The 25,379-nt window shown below is 38.8% G+C and overlaps 1 protein-coding gene across 6 annotated transcripts in view; it reads right to left on the bottom strand.

Annotated features, from left to right (window-relative positions):
- The window catches only part of LOC126457154 (zinc finger protein 385B-like), a 135,514-nt gene that overhangs the window by 35,672 nt on the left and 74,463 nt on the right, over window positions 1–25,379 (bottom strand). For all 6 annotated transcript variants that reach the window (XM_050093231.1, XM_050093229.1, XM_050093226.1 and 3 more), the window contains one exon: window positions 8,512–8,601. In XM_050093231.1, the coding sequence (XP_049949188.1) occupies window positions 8,512–8,601 (90 nt within the window). The remainder of the gene's footprint in view (window positions 1–8,511; window positions 8,602–25,379) is intronic.

Here is a 25,379-nt window from a genome sequence, read left to right as displayed (position 1 = left end):
ACTGATAAAAAAAAATTCAAATACACGCACACAATCTAACACTACAGTCGAACTTAACAGACTTTAAGGGTGGAGTTGGTTGGTGCTACAAGTTTACAAAAGCATCATGGACTTAGCATGCGAACCAAAACCAAAATATCTCAGAAAATGCCACAAAAGTATGAAAAGAATATGCTTTCTTTCTGTCATTTTATTATTTAACATCAGAAGAAAACCATTGTCATGATAGATGCTAAAACTGTTAACTACAAAAACAAGTGAACATATAAAAAAGTGCACTACACTGTTGTCCTTTCATGTAGTACTAAACTTATCCAATGATCATTTTCAAGGGCATAAAATATCAAAATTTTCTGAAATACTGCCAGGACATGTTGTTGACGTACATGATACGGGTTGGATGGATGAGGCTGGTATGAAACTATGGATTAACAGAATGTGGGAGAGAAGGAAAGATGCTTTATTGAAGAAGAGTTCTCTTCTTGTACTAGATCAGTTTAGTAGTCATCTGAAAAATTCTGTGAAAGAGAAACTGAGACAGGGAAATTTGACCTTCTTGTTATTCCAGGAGAACTTACTTCACAATTGCAACTCCCTGATGTCTTAATAAATAAACCTTTTAAAGTGTGTACAAGAGAGGAATAGAACAAATGGGTGATGGATGAAACCCAACAATTTCACAACAAAGGGAGCTTTAAAACAACCTGCAATCAAACAGGTGTGTCAATGGATAAAACAGTCATGGTCAAGAATGAGAGAAGACATCATTGCTAAATCTTTCATGAAGTGCAGCATAAGTAACACTCTCGATGGCAGTGAATATCATTTTATATATGAATAGGAAATCGACGACAATAAAGAGGAATATCTATATCTACATCTACATTTATACTCCGCAAGCCACCAAACGGTGTGTGGCGGAGGGCACTTTATGTGCCACTGTCATTACCTCCCTTTCCTGTTCCAGTCGCGTATGGTTCGCGGGAAGAACGACTGTCTGCAAGCCTCCGTGCGCGCTCGAATCTCTCTAATTTTATGTTCGTGATCTCCTCGGGAGGTATAAGTAGGGGGAAGCAATATATTCAATACCTCATCCAGAAACGCACCCTCTCGAAACCTGGCGAGCAAGCTACACCGCGATGCAGAGCACCTCTCTTGCAGAGTCTGCCACTTGGGTTTGTTAAACATCTCCGTAACGCTATCACGGTTACCAAATAACCCTGTTACGAAACGCGCCGCTCTTCTTTGGATCTTCTCTATATATGAAGAAGAAGAAGAAGAAGAAGAAGAAGAAGAAGAAGAAGTTCAGATTATGATTTTTAGGGATTTTGAAGGTCAGTTCTGTTTTACAACTAAGAATTTTTTTAGTCTGGTTTTTGTAAAAAATTTATTTAAAAAAGAAAAAAACTGCTTGAAAATTAAGGTGCATCTTGTAGTTCGTAAAATACAGTAGGTAGAAAGAACTTAACATAGTCATGCAGTTCGCTTTACTATGCACAAACTACACACTCATCATCTACACACATTGGTGCACGACCCCATACCTCAAAAGTGTGGTCAATGCATGTAGAGCATCAATAAATTGTAGAGCTGTGTAGGCCTCTTTGGCTGGGTGCATCAGCCCCAACATCCTATATGGTGTGATACCAAGAGAATAATATCACCTTTCCTGCCATTTTTAGGCAGAGGAAAGCATCATGATTGGCCTGTACCACTCACTGCATAGCTTCAAGAACACTCATGGAGTTGAAGCTGTTGAGGAATTTATAACTCTAAAACATTTTGTGGTGTCCAGTGCCCACTAAAATACATGAACCTCTGCATCACAAGAAAATTAATTCTTTAGGTAAGCAAATGATGAAAATGCTAAGAGTAAAACATTTACCAGCTGAGACTGTCTAGTTACTTAGTTGGTTGGTTGGTTGTTTTTGGGGAAGGAGACCAGACAGCGTGGTCATCGGTCTCATTGGATTAGGGAAGGATGGGGAAGGAAGTCGGCCCTGCCCTTTCAGAGGAACCATCCAGGCATTTGCCTGGAGTGATTTAGGGAAATCACAGAAAACCTAAATCAGGATGGCCGGACGCGGGATTGAACCGTCGTCCACCCGAATGCAAGTCCAGTGTCTAACCACTGCGCCACCTCGCTCGGTGTGTTACTTAGTTCCATTAGTGTAGATATGCATATGCCGAGTGCTCATTTAAAATGATATACTATCTCAATTTGTAAATCTAACCCAGAGAGTGATACATGTATCTGCAAAAGAAACTGTGCCATCAAAGACAAATGTAATAAATAGACTTGGACCAGCATTCATACACCTACGTGAAAACTGTCAGAGCCTGTAAAATAAAGCAAGTTGTTTGCTGATGACATTAAAAGCAGCAGAGAGAAGAGAAACTAATAGTGCCTGATGGGGGCAAAAACTAGACATTCTAGCTGAAGAAGCCAAATATATGCCTTATAACTAGAGTGAAATACTATTGGTGCATAAAAATTGTAAGGAAAATTCTGGGAAAATGTAAATAATTTAGGAGTGAAGGAGACACCTCTCCAAGTAGCAGAAGCATTAAGTCGTCTATAGGCGCACACAAAAGAGAAAGAAAAATTGCTAACTTTTGGAATCTTTCTCTCTTTCACCCTCCCTCCCTCCCACCCTCACACACACACACACACACACACACAGATGCATACCTGCGTCCCTAACCCCCTACCCCTTCACTGTGCCAACTGGACACACAACATCCAGCTGGGGGGTGGGAGCTCTGGCTCTAGCTCAACAAAGAATATATTCTGAAATCTAGCAAGTTTTCTTTTACCGTTGTGTGTGGCTGTCGACGACTCAACACTTTTCTCTTTTGTGTATGCCTGTTGATGACTCCTAAATCAAGTATTTAAAACTATTAGATAACATTAATACCGTAAAAACAATGCCTGCGCTAAGCACAGAAGTAAGAAAAAGGAAAAAGACTGCAAAACCAAAAGCAACACACTGTTAACTTCTCAACAAAGCAATCCCGAAAAAAATGATCCATAGTTTTCTGTTGTCCATCAGAATGTCCATAGTTAATGCAATTGGATCAGTTTCAGTAAGCAATTTCGTCCCCAAATTGGCAGGCTACAATTTCAGTACGCAATTTCAGTGTGAAACTCCAACTTGGTTAAAAAAGGAATAAGGTCAAAGTCTATAACAGTGGTTCCCAACCCTTCTTAGCCCATTACCCTTGAGTGCAATGAAATGCTAGCTAGTAACCCAACTCCCCTCCTCCCCACACCATCCTCAACATTAGTGCTAACTAAACTTTAAAATGAAAAATAAATTTCTGTAAATACTTTTATTTTTAAAATGTTGAAAGATAATTATATTTAGTTTTCGTAAGTGTTTTAGTTTGCCTCAATCTAATGAGACATTTGGTCACCCTCACCATGCACCCCATCCAAAATCAACCAAGCTAAAAACTCTGCACTATTCTTATTATTTGTAATTCGCTTGATTGTTGGGCTTTTTAATCCTGAAATCGTAAAAAATTGGAAGACTGGAGGCTGCCAATGCTTTGTATCTGATTACTACTACTACTACTAATAATAATAATAATAATAATAATAATAATAATAATACTGTGTAAGCCCTACATCAGCGTAACAACCATTTCAAAGTTGCTGTCGTGCTGTGCTGTCAGTTGGTTCATTTATTGCTGCAAACTTATTAATGAACCAATTTTTGGTCTATTGCGTGAAGAGCCCACAACTTGCACAAGGCATTTTCATGAGATATTTTAAATACTGTCATAGTTACATGGTATAAAGTAGAAAGTATGTGTTGTGTGGACTATGAGAGGAAGATGTTCATACATTTGCTTCACATCTGTAACATCCACCACACCATTTCACATGCTAATGCTAGTTTTGAAATAAAATAATGTAAGTATTGGTAACTTACGCAATCTGCATTACACTCTTACGGAATACTAAAAAACTCATAATGATCCTTTACAAACAATGTACTTTCATGACCGAAACACAACGGAGCCTTTTATTTTTACCCCTCAGTAAGCTACATTTTACCCCCAGGTTAGGAACCACTGGTCTATAAAATAAGTTATTAAATAGAGGAAAAAATTTAGAAATATCAGCTATAACAATATCAGCATTCAGAATAACACTGTAGTATTCTTACATGGCTCTACTGACGGGAGACAAAAAACTTTCTTCAAGGCTTAAAAGACATAAAAGCAAACTGTAAAAAATAAGCAAACTTTGCTCATTTGTAACTATTTGAATATGGACCATAGCAAATCAAGCAACACAAGAACTGAGATAACGCATCTGTTAGCATCTTATAACTGATACATTCCCCAGAGTTCGATCATTAGGTGACACACTACTGTGAATGTCTAAGAAATAAAATGATTTTTGAGCGACTAATGAATGTCCCTTACAAAATCCAGCAAATTACACATTTACTCAGCGTACTGAAACTGCTTTTCTTTAGCAATTTCCAACAGCTAATATGTCAAATAACTGACTTATTTGCTGTATCTGTCTCCCCAACCATGCAGACACGTACTGCAGGTTGCCGCAGCTCTGGTCAACTAGCAAACACTACCTCGAAAGATCGTATGAAAACAGTACGACAAAAAACGAACACGCTAGTTTGTTGTCTAATAAATCACCAGCAGCTTTCATGGTAGCATGTGGCACCAGCCGTGCACCAGCAACACGAACATCATCGAAAACAGCACTACCATCGCAGGCACTCACTCACTCTGCGAGCCACGTGCTTGCTGAATGTTGCAACCAATATTTTTTCACTGGGCATGTATTAAGGATGCCACGCGGCCACTCTGGACCAGTTCACATCACTAGGCAGAACAATGATCACCCCACTGCAGTGACCGAGCAGCCAAGCCATCACAGAGTACCTTCTGCTCATTGGACTTCCATCTTTAGCCCACACTCAAGCTCGCTGCCACACTGGACTTTGTCTTCAACCCATCCCAAGCCAATGGCGTTGCTGGATTTCATGCTGAACCATCCTCGAGTTTATCAACTTGCTGGACTCTATCCTTGAGAAGCCAAGCGCATAGCGGCGACTGACTCACAGATTTAGTCAATTTAAGAAAATTTCAGAACAAAATCAATGATTGACTTTCAGGCAAGAATATGCCTTGCAAAACTACTGACTAACTTTCAGTCAATAACATTCCAGTATAATGTCAGGGATTGACTTTCCAGCCTGAAACAATCACAGCATGCTTGCTTCTCAAGAAACTGTGCTACTGTGTTCTGTTCATTGGGCTTAACATACAATTGTTCCTTGCTGCCTGGGCACATCTATTGTAGTGTAACATTTGCCTTGGTCATGAACACTAAAATTTTGAGAACGATATTTGGCTTAGGGATTACAAGCCAACAGTGACTAAAGACCAGACTTCCAGACTTTTTGTGCTTTCTTGGTTGTCCTGAGCAGCCTTTCCATACCCATGCACTACTTAGAACTGGTGATCATTTTTTTGCAGCATACATCTGCTCTCAACACGCACAGTTTCTTTTCAGTATGGCATCACAGCCCTCAGATGTCTTGCACAGCTACTGCTTCCCTTACAGTGTCTGTAACACAACTTTTGAGTTTCTCTTACAGAAGTTAACCTGCCTGGATGCTGATTTAACCCACGTGTCGACGATGCAGCCACTGCTACTTCTGGAATTCAATGAAGAGTTGGAGCCATGGCCCACCTTTGTCAGATGGCCGGAACATTGCTTCATAGCCCCTGCAATTCAAGATGGCACTGGTCAACAAGTTTTTCTCCTTGTTTATTCTGGTGCTTTACCCATCTCAACCATTAGTTTCTTAACTCTAGTGTAGACCTTGGTACCAAGTCCTATGTTCACTTTTACAGGATCAACTCAATGCCTATTACAACAATCTTCATGCTTCTATGCACTTCCAGCTTACTGTAACGTATTCACCTGTTTTGACGATCTCCCGACAAATGATCAAGGTAGTATTACATTCAATCATTTTGGTTTTTTTTTTTTATGCTACAGTTTCTGGCATGTTCCACATCCACGAGAATCATCTCATTTTTGGGTATATGGAATGAAAAGTGAATCTAATCTAAATCATTCTCCATGCCACTCTTCACGCCTGCCAGTACTGATTCCTTACAAAAACACTCACAGCCTTTGGTGCTTCTGACACCTTCCGGCTCCTTCCCACCCTCCGGGTGCAACATCCTTCCTAGTCCCCATTCATCCATGCTCTCATACTACTTCCTTAACCTTTTTTGTTCCTCCTTTGGTGCCATACACTGGCACTACTGCCACCAGCGCCTTTGACACCACCCCCATTCACACTGGCCGCAGTGCCACTTGTCCTGTTGCTGATGCTCCACCCAAATCTCCGGTGACCTCGCCACTCTTCTGGGAGCCTTCCCTTCAGGTGGTGCATCACACACCATCAGGGAGTGACATGTTTGATGCTCCTCACCCTCCCTCTGTTGCCCCTTCTTTGACAGTTCTCTTCAGCCCTCCAGTCACATTCATGGCGCAAGATACGTACCTTCCCTCACTCCTTCAGTTGTCTCCAGCATTTCACAGCATAATGTCATCCTGTTCTCATATGCTATCCCCTTCCAGTTATTCCTACCTGTGACTCATTACTGTCAGTACCTTACGCACCATACTGCAGGATATCACATGCTTCTTCTATCATCTCATTATCTTTCCTCTGGGTGGGCCAACATTTTGCCAATGTAGTTTCGACTGCCGCAGAAATTTCACCTGTAAGCTCTTACATGTTCTCCACACACAGTCCTGAGCTCTCCAATGCGAGTTCCATATTTTTGGAGCTCTGAAAAAATACATCTGTGAGTGTTGATTTGCTTTGAATGAAGAGGTGCAGGCTTGGGTACAATCATGGCTGCATAGGCAACTGTAAACATTTTTCCATGAAAGCAATGACTGTCTTGTCTCACAACAGGATAAATGTAGTTTCAGTTATGGTAATTACTTTTGAGACAACAAACAGTTAACTTACTTTTTTCCATCTATCTCATCTTCATTTGACTGCTCCCTATAGTAGAAGAAAAACGCAAGCAAGCAGAGAAAAGTATCATTTCTGCTGAACATTAATGCCATCCAAATAATTATACAAACATCAAAGTCATCTTAAATGTGTAAAACAAGCAGGATAGATACATATTTATAACAGTAAATGTGATTGGGCAATAATACAGTAGACTTTACTGAAAATACTTTTAATGCACACAAGAGTTTCAATAGTCACTTCTCTCCTTTTGAAACAGTTGCAGTAATGTAGAGTTCTCACTAACAACATTGTGCAAAAAGTATAAATAGAAACACACACACACACACACACACACACACACACCTATGTCAGTACCTGGAAGAGGCACGGAGAAGTGTGAGTGTGTGTGTGCTCTAGCTTGTTAAAAGGATCTGCTATCCAGTGAGTTGTCTCCTTTACCGTTAAATTATTTACAGTCTGCCAGAACTTTGCATCAGCAATGGACTACGTTATCCTTATATTCCTTCAACATACACTGTATCTGTGTATAGTTTCTGCAAAATACCAAGAACACTTTATTTCATTATATGACTTATTCACTGTATTTTAGCTTACAGAGATCCTAATGGATGTAGAGAAAGGGCTAATCCTCATTTGTCGGGCAACATTCATGCAATGACTGCACATCAATAGTCTGCATGCACATACAAGAAATAGTACTGGGATTGTTTGGGGTAGGTGTGAGACGTGGAGCAGAGGCATAAAAGAAATGGGGGCGGAGATACTGAGAAGTGAGGTATTGGTTGAAGGAGCAAAGGATGGGAAGAGGGAGAAGGAAAATAGAGAAATTAGAGGAAGGATGGAATGGCCAGTAAACAGGTAGTGAAAGTCATGAGAAAGTGTGTAAATAGGAGTTGAGATGGAGGGAAATATGTAGGATGGATAGTTGTTAACTTCCCATTATGGGACAGTATCAAAAATAAGAATGTTGCTGAAGTGTCATTGCAGGCTACTGAAATGACTTAAGGATGAGAATTTAAACAATACTCCAAGTTTAACAACCCCATGTCATAACCCTAGTTCTAGATCACTTATTTGGTGATGGTGGACAAGAGAGGAAGGGATGTAGGTGTCAGCAAGAAAGAGGGTAGGCAGTGGAATATGTGTGTATGGTGGGGGAAATACAGACAATGGAAGGGGGTTATGGGGAGCAGGGCTAATGAGAGCAGAGAGGTGAGAAGGCGGGGCTAGTGGACCAATTACAGATTCTGTGAATTTAGAAGCAGTAACCTACAAGCAAAAAAGGGGAGGGCACACAACGTGTCAAAGCACTCCCCCCCCCCCCCCCCCCGGACATACTAAATGAAAATTGTGGAATGTGTTAGCCATTTTTTTGTAAAAAAAAAAAAAAGTTTGTTTTCTCTTTACGTGGACACAAAACAAAGTGCATACATTTGTGAAAGTCTATGTTTGACAGTAGTACCTTTTTTGCATGCTTGGCTCCCGCAAGGTGCGTCTCAAGGACTACCATTCCAGAAAACTCTAAGCCACAGATCTCACATTTCAGACCAGCCTAAAAAGAAAAACAGAAGTGAAAGATATTATATAACAAAACGGTAAAAATCTACCCACCCATTTCCTGACTGACATTATAACTTCTAAAAATTTATTAGAACGGGGATTTTCTCTAACGATACAAACTAGACCCTGGAAGCAAATGCTAGTAATACATGCAGCCTTGCAAAAATATAAACCAAATAGATTAATATATGAAAAAAACACAAAGTATTTGTTTGCTGTAGTAGTAAGTCAAAAGCTATAAGTGTTATTTCGTGAAAGATAAATGTTATAATTCACTAAAACATGTCAACAAGTACTAGTTTCATTTTTTTCCCCCTGTGTGTAACTTGGCAGCTCTACAATAAGAATTTTCACTACAAAGCAGAATATCTGGAGGTATGACTACAGCAATACAATATTAAAACAGTTAAAAAACGCAGATCTCATGCATAATTGCAGCAATGCTCATATGGGATATGAAAATTTCACCACATGATAAAGTTAAAATGGCTTTCTTTCCCTCTTATTTACTCCTTGCTAAACTTTTTCAGTACAGATATTTTGGCATCTATCATCAGTTACGCTTAGAATGGTGATAAAATACCGTTCAAACACGTTCCTGTTAATATAAGTTTGCAAAACAGAAAATGTGTTGAAGGAAAATGTGTAATAGTAAAATTTTGAATTAACAAAGTTTTGAAGTCATATGTACTGAACACTCAGGAAGAGAAGAAAATATACTTTTATTTGTAAAGGAAGTGCATGAAGATATTTTGAAGATCATAGAAATGGGGTGTCTACGGCTGTTAAAGTGAAACATTTAAGTTGAAAACATATATATTCGGCAACAAGTGAGGTGCAAAAGGCATACAGAATAATAATAATAATAATAATAATAATAATAGAAGTACTCATTTTTTCAAAGAATAACTGGATCATTCTCTGAATGAGGCAATAGCTGTTGTCCAATAACTATGGACTATTTTGAAAGTAAGTCTACTAAGTGTCATGTCCTGTGGCAATCTGTGTCATAAAAATAGTCCAGTGTTGCTGTATTAACATATAAATTATTAGTTACTCAGTTCATTTACCACTTTCAGTGACAACAAATTTCAACTTGCTACCTGAGATACAATAATTTTCACATGGCCACTCTTCTTCATGACAATAGTCACTGAAGACATCAAAAATACTGAAGCATGGGTGATGTGCATGCATTGATCTTTATTAAACCCATTTCTCAAATTTTGTTTTCAATTAAAAATAAATTGTACCATGAAGGCGGATTCAGAACTGAACTTTTTTTACTTTGGAAAAATATTTAAAAACCGCCATTTTTTACTCTCTCAAATTAGCAATGAAAAATCTTGTTTTGCTACCTATAATACTGCATTGAACTTAACAGAAAAGGGATAACAACACAGGTTTCATTCAACATACATAAGCAGCATACAAGCTCATCTACGCCCCGCATCGCTTATGGTTTGGCTGCACCTGATGACTAATCCATAGACCCAAGCACATCATGCACTAAAACAAACAAAAATGTTGCTAGCATTGGACTTTATACATTATAGGTACAAAAACATAAAATTGAGTGCACTTCAAAATAAAAATAAGAGATATCAGAAGGGTCAAAATTATGAAAAGTGAGAGGAACAGGTTACAAGGGGCAACAGGTCAATTTGAACTGAAAGTATTGGAATGTCATGAAACAGATGATAAAAGACAAATAAAACCAATAAAAACAATAAATCAAATAAGAAGAGTAGGAGTCTCTGATCAATGTTTAACTTTAATGTGAACTTCCAGTTACTAACCACACTGCAAAAACTAGCAGTGCCTCAAGCACGGCCTAGCCTCACAGACTATCCATGCAGAGTGATATGACATCGCTGTTAAGATTGTACACTTTTATCTGGAAAGAATGAATTTACTGCCTCCAGTCACATCATTTTGTATTTTTTTAAGTTGCATGTTGTCCACTAAAATCATTTTGGTTTACAAGCCTCATCATTTTGAATAAAACACTCAAACATTTGATAGCTGTCTTGGCATTGTCATCAGGAGATGAATTCACTGACTGCCAGCAGATGAAATCACTGACTGCCCAGGGCTAGCATGGAGTTCTGTTTACATAGATGTTAACAGCAGCATCTGGAACCTTCCACAGGGGGCCAGAGTGGTGCATGTGCGGAAGGCAAGTTGGGCAGCTCCTGGCAGCTCTGTCCCACTGTGGGACCGAGTGATGTCACTTGTTACAAGCGGCCAGCATCATGTTTGAAACTGCTGCTCTCGTGTCCCTACAAGCATCAAGGCTAAGTCTTTGCTTTTGGCCAATGTCCAGAGACACCCCCCCCCCCCCCCCCTGCCCTACTAAGTGTGCACCCCTGATCTCTGTTAAAATTGTTGCTGTTATTCCAATTTTGCCCGCTTCTTTTATAATAAAATTCCAGTATGATGATGTTTTCTAGGCAATGTTCATATGCAGCCGACTTTTCACATTCCCTTTGCTAGATATCTCATGTATGTGATTATGAAATGTATGCAAGAGAACTCGTCCTTTCCAGAAAATATCATGATCACTATCTTTTCATCATCAGTATCCCATGAAATCAAAAAAATTATTTCCCATGTCAAGCTGGCATCTGAAAAAATCTCCATTAATAAAAGCAACCACATAAGCATACTTCTTATATGTTTTTCAAAACCCTAGCTAATAGCCCATTGAATAGAATTAACTTGCACATGCAAAAATTTGCTCCAAACGAGGTGCCCTGTTGTCATTATTTGCTTGCACGCAAATATCCATAACATGCAACTGAGCTACAGTCACATACCCATTAAAATTTGGTAGTTATCCACTACTTCTGGTTACTGCATGGACCTGTGTCCAATTTACTGGAATCCTACCAAATATTTACTTTCATTTAAAGATTTTAAGAAAGGCGCGATACGTAATGCCCCCTAATAAAACATCAGATTAATGTCTCTGGGCAGTTTCAGTTAAGAAATCACAATCACTTCCTTTCTTGTTGTGAAAGATATGACTCAGTTTATTGGATTAGTTTACAAACCCACCAAATCATTTACTGGATAGTCATTTAAAAGAACTGTTTTAAGTATATTATTGGTCCTGTTGTCAACAAAACAGTTTATATATAAAACACTGGACAAGTCAATCTGTAAGTATAAAGGTGAAAGCAATTTCTATGCATACTTATTTAAGGTTACACTAATGCACTTCATACAGTAAGTATTTAAATAGCACACTACATAAATTCAAACACTCTCAAATTGGGTAAAAGCAGTGATGGTGTAAATATGACAAAAAGTTTTTCAAGCATTTTGATCTCAGTAATTGCTTTTATGGTTTCAGGAAGTTTGTTATAAAGTTTAACTCCTATTTGGAAAGTACAATTGTGGTATAAGGATGTGTTGATTTGGATTACATGTAAGTTTTTGTTTTGTACGGTAAAGTGATCATGAAGATCAAAGTTTTTTTTGCCAACCTGAAATCCTTATCTGTTACATTTACTTTAAAGGATATAAGGGTTTTTATAACAGATTCATCAGGAAAACGTGATCTTAAGCAGAGGTTTACATGAGTCTCTACGTTTGCAGACAAACATGATTCTAATTGCCCAGTTTGAAAGTGTTGATAGCTGCTTTAGAGTTTCCTAAGAATGTGGCCCCATGTTTAAAGTGAGAATGAAAGTAGACATGATTGTGTTCATTACTGTTTTTTCACTACAGCAGGATTTCAGTGAGCAAAGGAGGTGCCATATCTTGCTCAATTTTGCATTATGGTATTCAATGTATTTATTCTATTTTGCATTGTTTAGCAGCCATAGCCCTACGAATTTGGTTTCGTACTGTTACCACATGATTCACCGTTGATGGAGACAAATGGGGTAAATGTGTCCTTGTTTGAAGCATTATGCAATTTTGGTGCGATTTTTTTTTTTGTGCTCTTTATTACAAGCTGATTATTCATTGCTCAGCTGCTAAGTTGTTTTGTAACAGTGTTTACTGACTGCTGGAAGTCTCCCTTACTTTTCCCTTCTAGTAGAACTGTTGTGTCATCTGCAAATATGATATTTTATGCACATCCACATTTAAGCTTCAATCATTTATATACAGAAGGAACAAAAGGGGGTCCCATTACTGATTGTTGGGGTACACCATTCCATATTTGTGCGACTATAGGCCACCAGCAAATATATGCCACACCTAAACTTTTGACATGAGATTACAGTAAAAAGTAAATCTTGAATAAGGGTAGCATTACAAATTTACGAGGAAGTTCAATTGGAAGGTCTGGTGATGTGACTAATTCTAGGGACAATGTAAGGAAGTTGAAGGCGAGAGAAAAGTTGATCTTTTGGCTTGTGAGTTTGTGAGTGAACATACCAGTGACTCGGCGAAATTTAAACTTCAAGTTACCAGCTATGTAAAGGAAAATGGAAAGCATGATGCAGATTTGATGTACATGAAAAAACATTCGTCGGAGTTTTGCAATTGAACAGAAACTTCTAAATACTTTGAAAAGCCGGCTTGCATTTCAAGGGCAAAAGTGTAAATATCCAGATGTGGAAAAAGATTTGCCTCACTTTATAATTCAAAATAGGAAATGTGACATGGCATTACAATGGTAATGATTCAAACTGGGGGTTGCAAAATAGTACACAGGAGAAACATTTCACCAGTAGAATTTAGTTTTGTATGGGCAGGCTCAGCAATTTATGCAACGAAACAATCTGTCTCTTTGTCGTAGAGCTACAATGGTGCAAAAACTGCCACAAACTTACAAAAACAGTTTACTATCTTTCCAGCATTATGTAATCCAGATTTGATGAAGAAATTATTTACTTCCCCAGATAGGGACTGCAGATCAAATGTCGATCTATTTTAATACAAATTACGTAGGCAAACATAGTGTGTAAATACATACATGTGGCGCAGAAAAGCATTGGTGTATAGTGACATTATGCATTACAGCTCATGGACAAAAATGGCCACCATATGTGTTTTTTAATTAGAGAACCCTCCTCAAAGATGGAAACAGCCCACTGGTATCACTGTAAGAGCTCGTGACGGTAGGTGGATGATGGGAAAACTCGTCCTAGACTGAATTTCAGCAGTTTGGAATAAGCAGCCAGGAGCTCTTCTTCACTCAAAATCAGTGCATGTGTTGGATAGTTTTTTGCAGGCACACTGGTGACTGAGTGAAACAAAATGTGAAAGAAGGAAACTGTGACAGTTGTTATTTCTGGCAACATTACAAGTGCATTTCAGTATGTGGATGTTTTCTATAAATCATATTCAATGATAGTATGAGGCAATTCTATGGAGACTACATAATGTACAGTGCAACTTTGATGCCAGGAGGTCGTATGCAACGTGCTTCTGTGTCACAAATGTGCCATTGTATAATCAATATCTGAAAGACTTATCAAAAAATGGAATTTCCAGTCAGCTTGACGGAACTGAAGATGATCGTCTTTATGATACTGACTGAGCAGTGTTTTGGATCATCTAGAGATGGTGAAGATTCAGACAGTGATGATGCTGGGAAGTGATTGTGCATTATTTGAGTGAAACTGATAGTCCGGAACAAATCGGAGCAATTGTGGAACGTTTCGCTCTGTTCAGATTTAATGTAATTTTAGTTATATACTTTTGGCAAAAGCAATAAAAATTTATTGTTACCAGTGATCTACTCAATGCTGTGTGAACTTCACCTCTATCTGACTAAACCAGACTTGATAACAATTTTTTGTTTGTGTGGCAACAGTATTCTTAAATGCTTTATGCTTGTTGAAGGTATTCAAATCCGTATTTGCAACTACTAAAAATGTGGATGCAGATGACATTTCCAGATGTGATAGAAATCAGACAAAAATGCTACAACTGACAACATTTTCAACGGATAAAATGAAATGCATAAAGTAAAACTTATGCTTCTTCAGAAATAGCAAAATGGCTTTCAAATACTTTTAATTATAAATCTAACAATACCAGAGAAGGAAAGTTGCTACTCACCATATGGTGGAGATGCTGAGTCGTGATAGGCACTGCTATATGGTGAGTAGCAACTTTCCTTCTTTGGTAATGTTACATTCCATCCTCTCTGGTAATGTTACATTCCATCCTGGATTTCCATTGTTTAATTATAAATCTGATTTACACAATAACTGTTACACATGTAAGCAAGTGTAGTTTCACTGAAAACATCATCAAACACCCATAATATTTCTGTTATTTGTATTTCTGTGTGTTACATAGGTCTCCACCCCATGAACCATGGACCTTGCCACTGGTGGGGAAGCTTGCGTGCCTCAGCGATACAGACAGCTGTACCATAGGTGCAACCACAACAGAGGGGTATCTGTTGAGAGGCCAGACAAACGTGTGGTTCCTGAACAGGGGCAGCAGCCTTTTCAGTAGCTGCAGGGGCAACAGTCTGGATGATTGACTGATCTGGCCTTGTAACACTAACCAAAATGGCCTTGCTGTGGTGGTACTGCGAACGGCTGAAAGCAAGGGAAAACTGCAGCTTTAATTTTTCCCGAGGGCATGCAGCTTTACTATATGGTTAAATGATGATAGCGTCTCTTGGGTAAAATACTCCAGAGATAAAATAGTCCCTCATTCAGATCTCCAGGCAGGAACTACTCAGGAGGGCGCTGTTATCAAGAGAAAGAAAACTGGCATTCTACATATTGGAGCGCGGAATGTCAGATCCCTTAATCCGGCAGGTAGGTTACAAAATTTTAAAAGGGAAATGGATGGGTTAAAGTTAGATATAGTGGGAATTAGTGAAGCTCGGTGACACGAGGAACAAGACTTCTGGTCAGGTGAATACAGGGTTATAAATACAAAATCAAACAGGGGTAATGCAGGAGTAGGTTTAATAATGAATAAAAAAAATAGGAGTGCAGGTAATCTACTACAAACAGCATATCTGCAGATGTGGAATAAATTGATGTAATGTATGATGAGATAAAAGAAATTATTCAGATAGTGAAGGGAGACGAAAATTTAATAGTCATCGATTACTGGAATTCGATAGTAGGAAAAAGGAGAGAAGGAAACATTGTAGGTGAATATGGATTGGGGGTAAGAAATGAAAGAGGAAGCCGCATGGTAGAATTTTGCACAGAGCATAATTAAATCATAGCTAACACTTGGTTCAAGAATCATGAAAGAAGGTTGTATACATGGAAGAGGACTGGAGATACTAGAAGGTTTCAGGTATATTATATAATGGTAAGACAGAGATTTAGGAACCAGGTTTTAAATTGTGAGAGATATCCAGGGGCAGATGTGGACTCTGACCACCATCTATTGTTTATGAACTGCAGATTAAAACTGAAGAAACTGCAAAAAGGTGGGAATTTAAGGAGATGGGACCTGGACAAACTGACTAAACCAGAGGTTGTGAAGAGTTTCATGGAGAGCGCAAGGGAACAATTGACAGGTATGGGGGAAAGAAATACAATAGCAGAAGAATGGGTAGCTTTGAGGGATGAAGTAGTGAAGGCAGCAGAGGCTCAAGTAGGTAAAAAGACTAGGGCTAGTAGAAATCCTTGGGTAACAGAAGATATATCGAATTTAATTGATGAAAGGAGAAAATACTAAAATGCAGTAAATGAAGTAGGCAAAAAGGAATACAAATGTCTCAAAAACAAGATTGACAGGAAGTGCAAAATGGCTAAGCAGGGATGGCTAGAGGAGAAATGTAAGGATGCGGAGGCTTATCTCACTAGGGGTAAGATAGATACTGCCTACACGAAAATTAAAGAGACCTTAGGAGAAAAGAGAACCACATGTATGAATATCAAGAGCTCAGACAGAAACCCAGTTCTAAGCAAAGAAGGGAAAGCAGAAAGGTGGAAGAAGTATGTAGAGGGTCTATATAAGGGTGATGTACTTGAGGGCAATGTTATGGAAATGGAAGAGGATGTAGATGAAATGGGAGATACGATACTGCGTGAAGAGTTTGACAGAGCACTGAAAGTCCGGGAGTAGACAACATTCCATTAGAACTACTGATAGCCTTGGGAGAGCCAGACCTGACAAAACTCTACCATCTGGTGAGCAAGATGTATGAGACAGGTGAAATACCCTCAGACTTCAAGAAAAATATAATAATCACAATCCCAAAGAAAGCAGGTGTGACACGTATGAAAATTAGCGAACTATCAGTTTAATAAGTCACAGTCGCAAAATATTAATGCGAATTCTTTACCGACGAATGGAAAAACTGGAAGAAGCCGACATCGGGGAAGATCAGTTTGCATTCCCCATAAATATTGGAACATGTGAGGCAATACTGACCCTACAAGTTATCTTAGAAGACAGATTAAGAAAAGGCAAACCTACATTTCTATCATTTGTAGACGTAGAGAAAGCTTTTGACAATGTTGACTGGAATATTGTCTTTCAAATTCTGAAGGTGGCAGGGGTAAAATACAGGGAGCGAAAGGCTATTTACAATTTATACAGAAACCAGATGGCAGTTATAAGAGTAGAGGGGCATGAAACGGAAGGAGTGGTTAGGAAGGGAGTGAGACAGGGTTGTAGCTCTCCCCGATGTTATTCATTCTGTATATTAAGCAAGCAGTAAAGAAAACAAAAGAAAAATTCGGAGAAGGTATTAAAATCCATGGAGAAGAAATAAAAACTTTGAGGTTCGCCGATGACATTGTAATTCTGTCAGAGACATCGAAGGACTTGGAAGAGCAGTTGAACGGAATGGACAGTGTCTTGAAAGGAGGATATAATATGAACATCAACAACAGCAAAACCAGGATAATGGAATGTAGTCGAATTAAATCAGGTGATGCTGAGGGAATTAGATTAGGAAATGAGACACTTAAAGTAGTAAAGGAGTTTTGCTATTTGGAGAGCAAAATAAATGATGATGATCGCAGTAGAGAGGATATAAAATGTAGACTGGCAATGGTAAGGAAAGCATTCCTGAAGAAGAGAAATTTGTTAACATCGAGTATAGATTTAAGTGTCAGGAAGTCGTTTCTGAAAGTGTATGGAGTATAGCCATGTATGGAAGTGAAACATGGACGATAAATAGTTTGGACAAGAAGAGAATAGAAGCTTTCGAAATGTGGTGCTACAGAAGAATGCTGAAGATTAGATGGGTAGATCACATAACTAATGAGGAGGTATTGAATAAAATTGGGAAGAAAACGAGTTTGTGGCACAAATTGACTAGAAGAAGGGATAGGTTGGTAGGACATGTTCTGAGGCATCAAGGGATCACCAATTTAGTACTGGAGTGCAGCGTGGAGGGTAAAAATCGTAGAGAGAGACCAAGAGATGAATACACTAAGCAGATTCAGAAGGATGCAGTAGGTACTGGGAGATGAAGAAGTGTGCACAGGATAAAGTAGCATGGAGAGGCGCATCAAACCAGTCTCAGGGTTGAAGACTACAACAAGAACAACAACAACACCATCATACGTCTGCTTCCGTTTATGAGCACACCTTGAATACAATGCTTTTTGTGAAGTCTGGTTGGTTATATTGGTTGTACTGAAACAGGTGTCAGTACCAACTGAGGCCACTCGATTTACATCAGTACACTGACTCACATCAGTTGCCGCCCTGTGGCTCTTAGAAGGTGAGCAAGCTGTAAGAAGTAGCTGACACAGTTTTGAGAAACGAAATCGTCATCTCCCCCCTCCCCCCCTCCTCTCTTTTTTTTTTTTCTTACAGCTACTGTATTAAGTTTTCCAACCCATTTTGAAGTTGACAGTTTATGACAGAAGGGTGGAAAATCTTGATTATAGGTTGTACCATGATTTTTTAAAAGTGGTTTATACGCTAACAGGTGTTTAGAGAGAGTTTTTAGTTTGACATTAGTGCACTCAACGCATACTACTTGCTTACAACTGTTCAGGAAGAAAATGATACAAAATAAAATTGTCGAACACATAATTACAAGAGAATTTCAAGTAACTTCTAGTCACAGGCCATCAACATTGCTCATTAATGATGAGAACTTCACTTTATGAGACTACTTTGTCAAGTACAGAAACATCTGTCATCGTCCTTCAAGGCAATGCTTCATGGTCCGCATTTGATGTAGAAATTGTTATCCCTACAAAGCTTAACTCTTATACTTTCTCTCTAGTGGGAATGCTCTTCTAAATTCTCATTTGTGATTTAAGTGGTAGATTATTCTAATTCTGTTGCTACTATGGCTATTGCTGTTGAATTTCTGTTCACACACAAATTCTGAAACATCGCTGGAAATACTATGTGGGTGGTTTGAAAAGTTCTCAGAATCACCATGTGAGGTCAGTGCTAGCGCAATGAGTTGTTCACATGATAATTCATTGGACTGTTGCCTGTAAACATGTGTCACGTCAGTACTCTTTAAACTGAGCTGTGGCGGTGACGCGGCTCTGCTGTTGTTCCCATGTAGTAATTTGGAAAGATAAGAAAAAAAAAAAAAAAAATTCGAGATTTGAGCAGCGATTAAGTACTTCGCAAAGAAAGGTATGAAAGCAAAGGACATTCATGCCCACTTCCAGAATACATTGGGGGATGCTGCTCCTTCACTGCAAAAGTGCACAAAATGGTCATGGAGGATTGCCGATTGAAAGTGCACGAAATTGTTCACGCTTGCCAGATGTCATTTGAAAGGGTATATCACATTTAAACTGAAGAATTAGAAATGAAAAAACTATCTGCAAGATGGGTGCCACGACTCTTGATGTGCGCCCACACGCGTGCCATCACCATGGCAAAAATACACAAACTAAGGTATAAATTGTTGCCACACCCGCCTTATTCACCTGGTATGGCTCCGTCAGACTTCCGTCTCTTCACAAAACTGAAAATTTTTCTTGGTGGATGAAGATTCACTTCAAACGAAGAATTCATGGCCAGAGTTGACAACTATTTTGCAGGCTTGGAGGAAACTCATTTTCGAGATGGGATCAAGGCACTGGAACACTGTTAGACCAAGTGCATTAATCTACATGGAGACTACATTGAAAAATAAAAAGAATTTCATTGATGTAAGAACTTTTTTTCTTTTCCTTTCCGAGAACTTTTCAAACCACCCTTGTAAAAGAGAAGATTCTTTACAAATACTCCCCCAGTCAGTTACAATATTATGAAGTCATTAAAACATTCCATGTACTCCCAAAATCAAAAACTATTACATCATTGTTATTTATACCAAATGAGATTTTATTTCAATCATAACAGGTACTCACCTCCCATCTGTTCATCTTTGTACATACTATTTTACATTAAAAAATGTGTGACATTCAAATGCTCACATTTCACTTGCACAGCTACTTCTAAGACTATATGGCGAGCCAAAACTTTGTAATGATACAGAAATTTATTGAGATATCTCAGAGGTTCAGCACAGGTGTCATTTTGTAGCAAACCACCTGAAGTTCAATGTGTAATTTTGTAGCAAACAACCTCAAGTTTCACATAAAAGTGTCAAGTGTCACACTTATTGCAGCAAATCATGCGTAACTTGTGGAACAGCAGCATAGATTTGATATTTTATGTCAGCTATATTGTTTGGTAGGGGAGGAAATTTAGACCATCCAGTTGTTGGAGAGTTCACTTCATGAAACTGAAACATACGGAGTGCATGTTCTGCACTAATGAAAGTAATTATTTTAACTGTCTACTGCACTGGTGCTACTGGTGACTGAATGAGGCATTGATGCACTATGTGAATCAAACTTGAGGTTGTTTGCTACAAAATGACTCCTATACTGATTCTGTAAGTTATCTCAATAAATTTCTATATTACTCCAAAGCTGTATTGTCATTTTTTACTCATCTTGTGTTATACACAGCAACTTATATAAAACAGGAATTCCAGGCTGGAAACATCTAACAAAAATTATGATAGGCAACACACCCTATAAAGCTGGGTGATGTGTGGGGCATAGGCACTAAACATATCAACATGGAGATTTCACTAACTTTCTAGTGACTGCCTATAGCTCAGGCTGTCAGAAGTGGAAAGAGAGGAATGGTAACAAAATAAGAACTAAAAAGATGGTGATTGCAGAACAGCAGGGCGGAGAGGGAGGGAGAGGGAGAAGGGGGGGAGATATATATATATATATATATATATATTTTTTCTAGCAATTATGTAGAATGTGAGAAGAAATAGAAAGTCGGGGTACAGACAGGGAAGTACTATGGGGGATAAAAGTATTTCCAAGGGCTGTTTTGTGGGCATGGGGCAGGATATCTAGGGCCCAGGTACTGAATCAGCTATTGAAACCATTGGTATGGGAAATCTGTTTATGGACTAGCTGGGCAGGGTAAGGATTGTACCAAGGATGTGGTAATGTTATGGGAATGCCTAGCTAGCTAACCCCTGCTTCTCACTGCAGATACAGAGCACGCAGGTGCCCTACTGTAGGGGTAGGGACTTTTTAATGAGTAATGGATGATAGCTGTCAATATGATGAAAAGAGAGAAAAGGGATCAGGCCATGAAGAAGTTCGCCAGACCAGGGGTCACATCAACACTTTCCATGCTGCATACAGCAGGAGACAGGAGGGGGAGAGGGGGGGGGGGCTGCCATACTGCAAACCACTGTACTAGTAGCCACAACACTTATTTCAACATTGGAACCCATTTGTTTTATTGGTTTTCTTTTTATGTTCTACCGTTGATAGATGCTGTATAACAAAATTGTGCAAGCCCCAGTTTCTCAAATCATGTATATTTGTTTGCAACTGCATACATAGCTTTTGCAAACAAATATGCATGTTTTGAGAAACTGGGGCTTGCACAGTTATGTTATACAGCATGTATTAATGGCAGGACAAGCTTTTGCAAACAAATATGCATGTTTTGAGAAACTGGGGCTTGCACAGTTACGTTATACAGCATGTATTAATGGCAGGACATATGGAAGTGCATATATAGCTTTTACCTACACTCCCCATGAGCCATGGGCCTTGCCATTGTTGGGGGAGGTTCGTGTACCTCAGCGATACAGATAGCTGTACTGTAGGTGCAACTACAATGGAGGGGTACCTGTTGAGAGACCGGAGAAACCTGTGGTTCCTGAAGGGGGGCAACAGTCGGGATGATTGATCTGGTCTTGTAACATCAACTAAAACAGCTTTGCTGAAATCAAGGGGAAACTACATCAGCAATTTTCCCACAGAGGTATGCAGCTCTACTGTATAATTAAATGATGATGGCGTCCTCTTGGGTAAAATATTCCGGAGGTAAAATTGTACCCCATTAGGATCTCCGGGCAGGGACTACTCAGGAGGATGCCATTATCAAGAGGAATAAAACCGGTAAAGTTAGATATAGTGGGAGTTAGTGAGGTTCGGTGGCAGGGGGAACAGGAATTCTGGTCAGGTGAATACAGGGTTATAAATACAAAATCAAATAGGGGTAATTCAAGAGTAAGTTTAATACTGAATAAAAGAAACAGGAACATGGATAAACTGTTATGAACAGCACAGCGAATGCATTATTATAGCCAAGATAGACACGAAAGCAACACCCATCACAATAGTACACATTTATGTGCCAACTATGTCTACAGATGATGAACAGATTGAAGAAATATATTATGAGATACAAGAAGTTATTCAAGTACTTAAGGCAGATAAAATTTAATTGTGATAGGTGACTGGAATTTGATATCAGGAAAAGGAAGAGAAGGAAAAATCGTAGGTACATATGGACGGGGGGAAAGGAATGAAAGAAGAAACCACCTGGTAGAGTTCTGCACAGAGCATAATTTAAACATCGCTAAGACATGGTTTAAGAATCATAAAAGAAGGTTGTATACTGTTTGCCCGTAAGTGCTGCCTGAAGCAGAGAAAATTAGCAAGCACTACTTGAAGGATATTCATTTTCCTCCGAGCGCTGCCAACGTCAAGCTGCCCTCAGATGCAAAGTATTACAAAAGGCTTGCATCCACTAGCAAATAACTTCTGTATGCTTTTGCTGAGGTGTTTACATTAGAACAAAAGCTAACTCAAATTTACTTCTTCAAGTCACTGCTGCAAGTTAACTTCAGGAACTCGCCACAAGTACTTGTTACAGAAGTGCAGTTATTCTTAAAAACTAGAGCAGTCGCTGCCGTTGTTGCATTATTATTAATGAATAAAAATCATGACAAAAATAAAAAAGGAAGATAAAATATTAGAGGATTGCATATCAATGTTATGAGGAAACACTATTCAATTAATTGAAATCAGAAAACTTCACTTACATTAAAAACTCTGAGCATTTAGTATGCAAATTTTGAATATCTCTTGTCTATTGTACAATCAAGCATTCAATAACAGGAAACAAATGCAGCATAGTATCTCACCAAGAGACTGACTTTTAATTACTCTTTGATTTTTGCAAGCAGTATTTATCACTTTTATCAGAAATGTAGTAATTTATGTTTACAGTAACATTGAAAAATCAGTTAAAGTTTAACGACTTCTGTACTACCGCTCTACTTTGCCTTCTGGCGAAACAAACTGATTTGTAAACTCATTTCCCAGTTTCTTGACTGATAGTGCCAATTATTTATGTTTAGGGATTCCAATGGATATTTGTTTCGGCCCATCTGCCTTTGTGCCACTCCTGTTTTTGACAATGATACTTTCACACTGGTACTGAACACACACAACTTCTGTATGTTTAAAGAGAGAACTTCCACAAAAAGACAAATTCTGCAAGTACTTGCAGCAAGATGCAAGAAAGTACAACAAATTTTCTCCCTACAGTGGAGTGTGTGCTGATTTGGAACTTCCTCACAACTTAAAACTGTGTGTCAGGCTGAGACTCTAAGCTGAGAATGCATCAGGTACACAATTTCAATTTATCAGGAAGTTTCAGCGAAGAAACTGTTTCCACTAACTTGCAAACTTCTTGAATCTGACAAAACTGGCAGACATTATGGGAAAGGGGGGGAGAGTGGCAGATATGGTTGTTTGTAATATTCCACCCACACCCATGTCTGTTGTTGTACAGATAACGCACCACACCACAGCAGGAAGTTTGGCAGAATGCCTAATAAATATAATTTCTGGATTACGACTTTAAGAGTGGTTGCTAGAGGGGAAAAGAAAATGCAACGACTCAAGAGTAAAGCTGAACTGTTATCTACAATAAAAGAAAACAAACCAGCCATGAAAGTGTACATTGTGGATAAAATCGCTGAGAGCAGGGGCCACAAAGTAGAGTGTTTACCAACCTACAACTGAGATCTAAATCTGACAGAATTTGCATAGACCAAAATAAAACACAATTTCAAGGAGAACAATGTCGTTGGCGACATGTCAAAGAAAAGATTGCAGAATCTTGTTAATGTTACTTTCCTTTCAGTTACTGCACAGGAATGGCAAGGTTACTGCAGGAATTTGCAGCAGCTGAAGCAAGAGTACTAGACATGGATGAAGTAACGGGAAAGGCCATTGGTGAAGTTATCATCAATACCGTGCCCTCAGTGATGATGAATATGAATATGATGATAAGCACAATGTGCACACAGATTTCAAAAACCAGTTTTTTAATTTCTGTTCATAGTGTCAAAAGTTGAAAATTCAGTTTTCATTGTTTTTGATACACAAATAACACATGAGTTATAGATAAAAGTCTTGAGCATGAATATGTCAACAAATCAATTGATTTCTGATCTGACAGAAGTGTCACTTAAATGGGCAAAACTTCTGTGGGTGCCACCAGCGATTTCATCTTAAGCACAGCCATGGTTAGTGGTGCAAGCACTGTTACATGCAGCTGGTAATGCATTCCTCTCACTGCTCTTCTCCCCTCGGCAGCCATAATGCAGGGGTACAGCCATTACCGACAGCCATCGTATTAGTTGTCAACTCATCATACACAAACAGTACATCAAAGAGACCTGGAGACACGGGAAGGTTTCAGATTGATTATACAATGGTTAGACGCATATTTTGGAACCAGATTTTAAATTGTAAGACATTTCCAGTGGCAGATGTGGATTCTGACCACAATTTATTGGTTATGAAATGTAGGTTTCAAGGTAGGAAATTAAGGAGATGGAACTTGGATAAGTTGAAAGAACCAAAGGTTGTTGTGAGTTTCAGAGGGAGCATTAGCCACAGTTGACTAGAACAGGGGAATGGAATACAGCAGAAGACAAATAGGTAGCTTTGAGAGAGAAAATAGTGAAGGCAGCAGAGGATCAAATAGGTAAAAAATAAGGCCCAGCAGAAATCCTTAGGATATTCCAGGAGATATAGAACTTAATTGATGAAAGGAGAAAATATAACAATGCAGTAAATGAAGCAGGTGAAAGGGAGTACAAACGTCTAAAAAATGAGAATGACAGGAGATGCAAAATGGTTAAACAGAAATAGCTAGAGGACAAATGCATGGGTTTAGAAGCATGTTTCAATAGTGAAGAGACTGATATGGCCTACAGGAAAATTAAAGAGGCCTTTGGAGAAAAGAGAACCAGCCATATGAATACCAAGAGCTCAGATGGAAAGCCAATACTAAGCAAACAAGGGAAAACTGAAAGGTGGAAGGAGTATATAGTGGGTATGTACAATGGAGATGTATCTGAGGGCAATATTATTGAAATGGAAGAGGATGTAGATGAAAATGAGATGGGAGATATTGATACTGTGTGAAGAATTTGACTGAGCATTGAAAGAACTAAGTCAAAACAGGGCCCCGATATTAGACAAAATTCCATTAGAACTACTGATAGCCTTGGGAGCACCAGCCATGACAAAAATCTTCCCTCTGGTGAGCAAGATG

This window comes from Schistocerca serialis, chromosome 2 (assembly GCF_023864345.2).
Source record: "Schistocerca serialis cubense isolate TAMUIC-IGC-003099 chromosome 2, iqSchSeri2.2, whole genome shotgun sequence".
Lineage (NCBI taxonomy): Eukaryota > Metazoa > Arthropoda > Insecta > Orthoptera > Acrididae > Schistocerca > Schistocerca serialis.
Note: the sequence above shows the minus strand (reverse complement) of the source record. Positions and strands in the feature narration are given on the sequence as shown.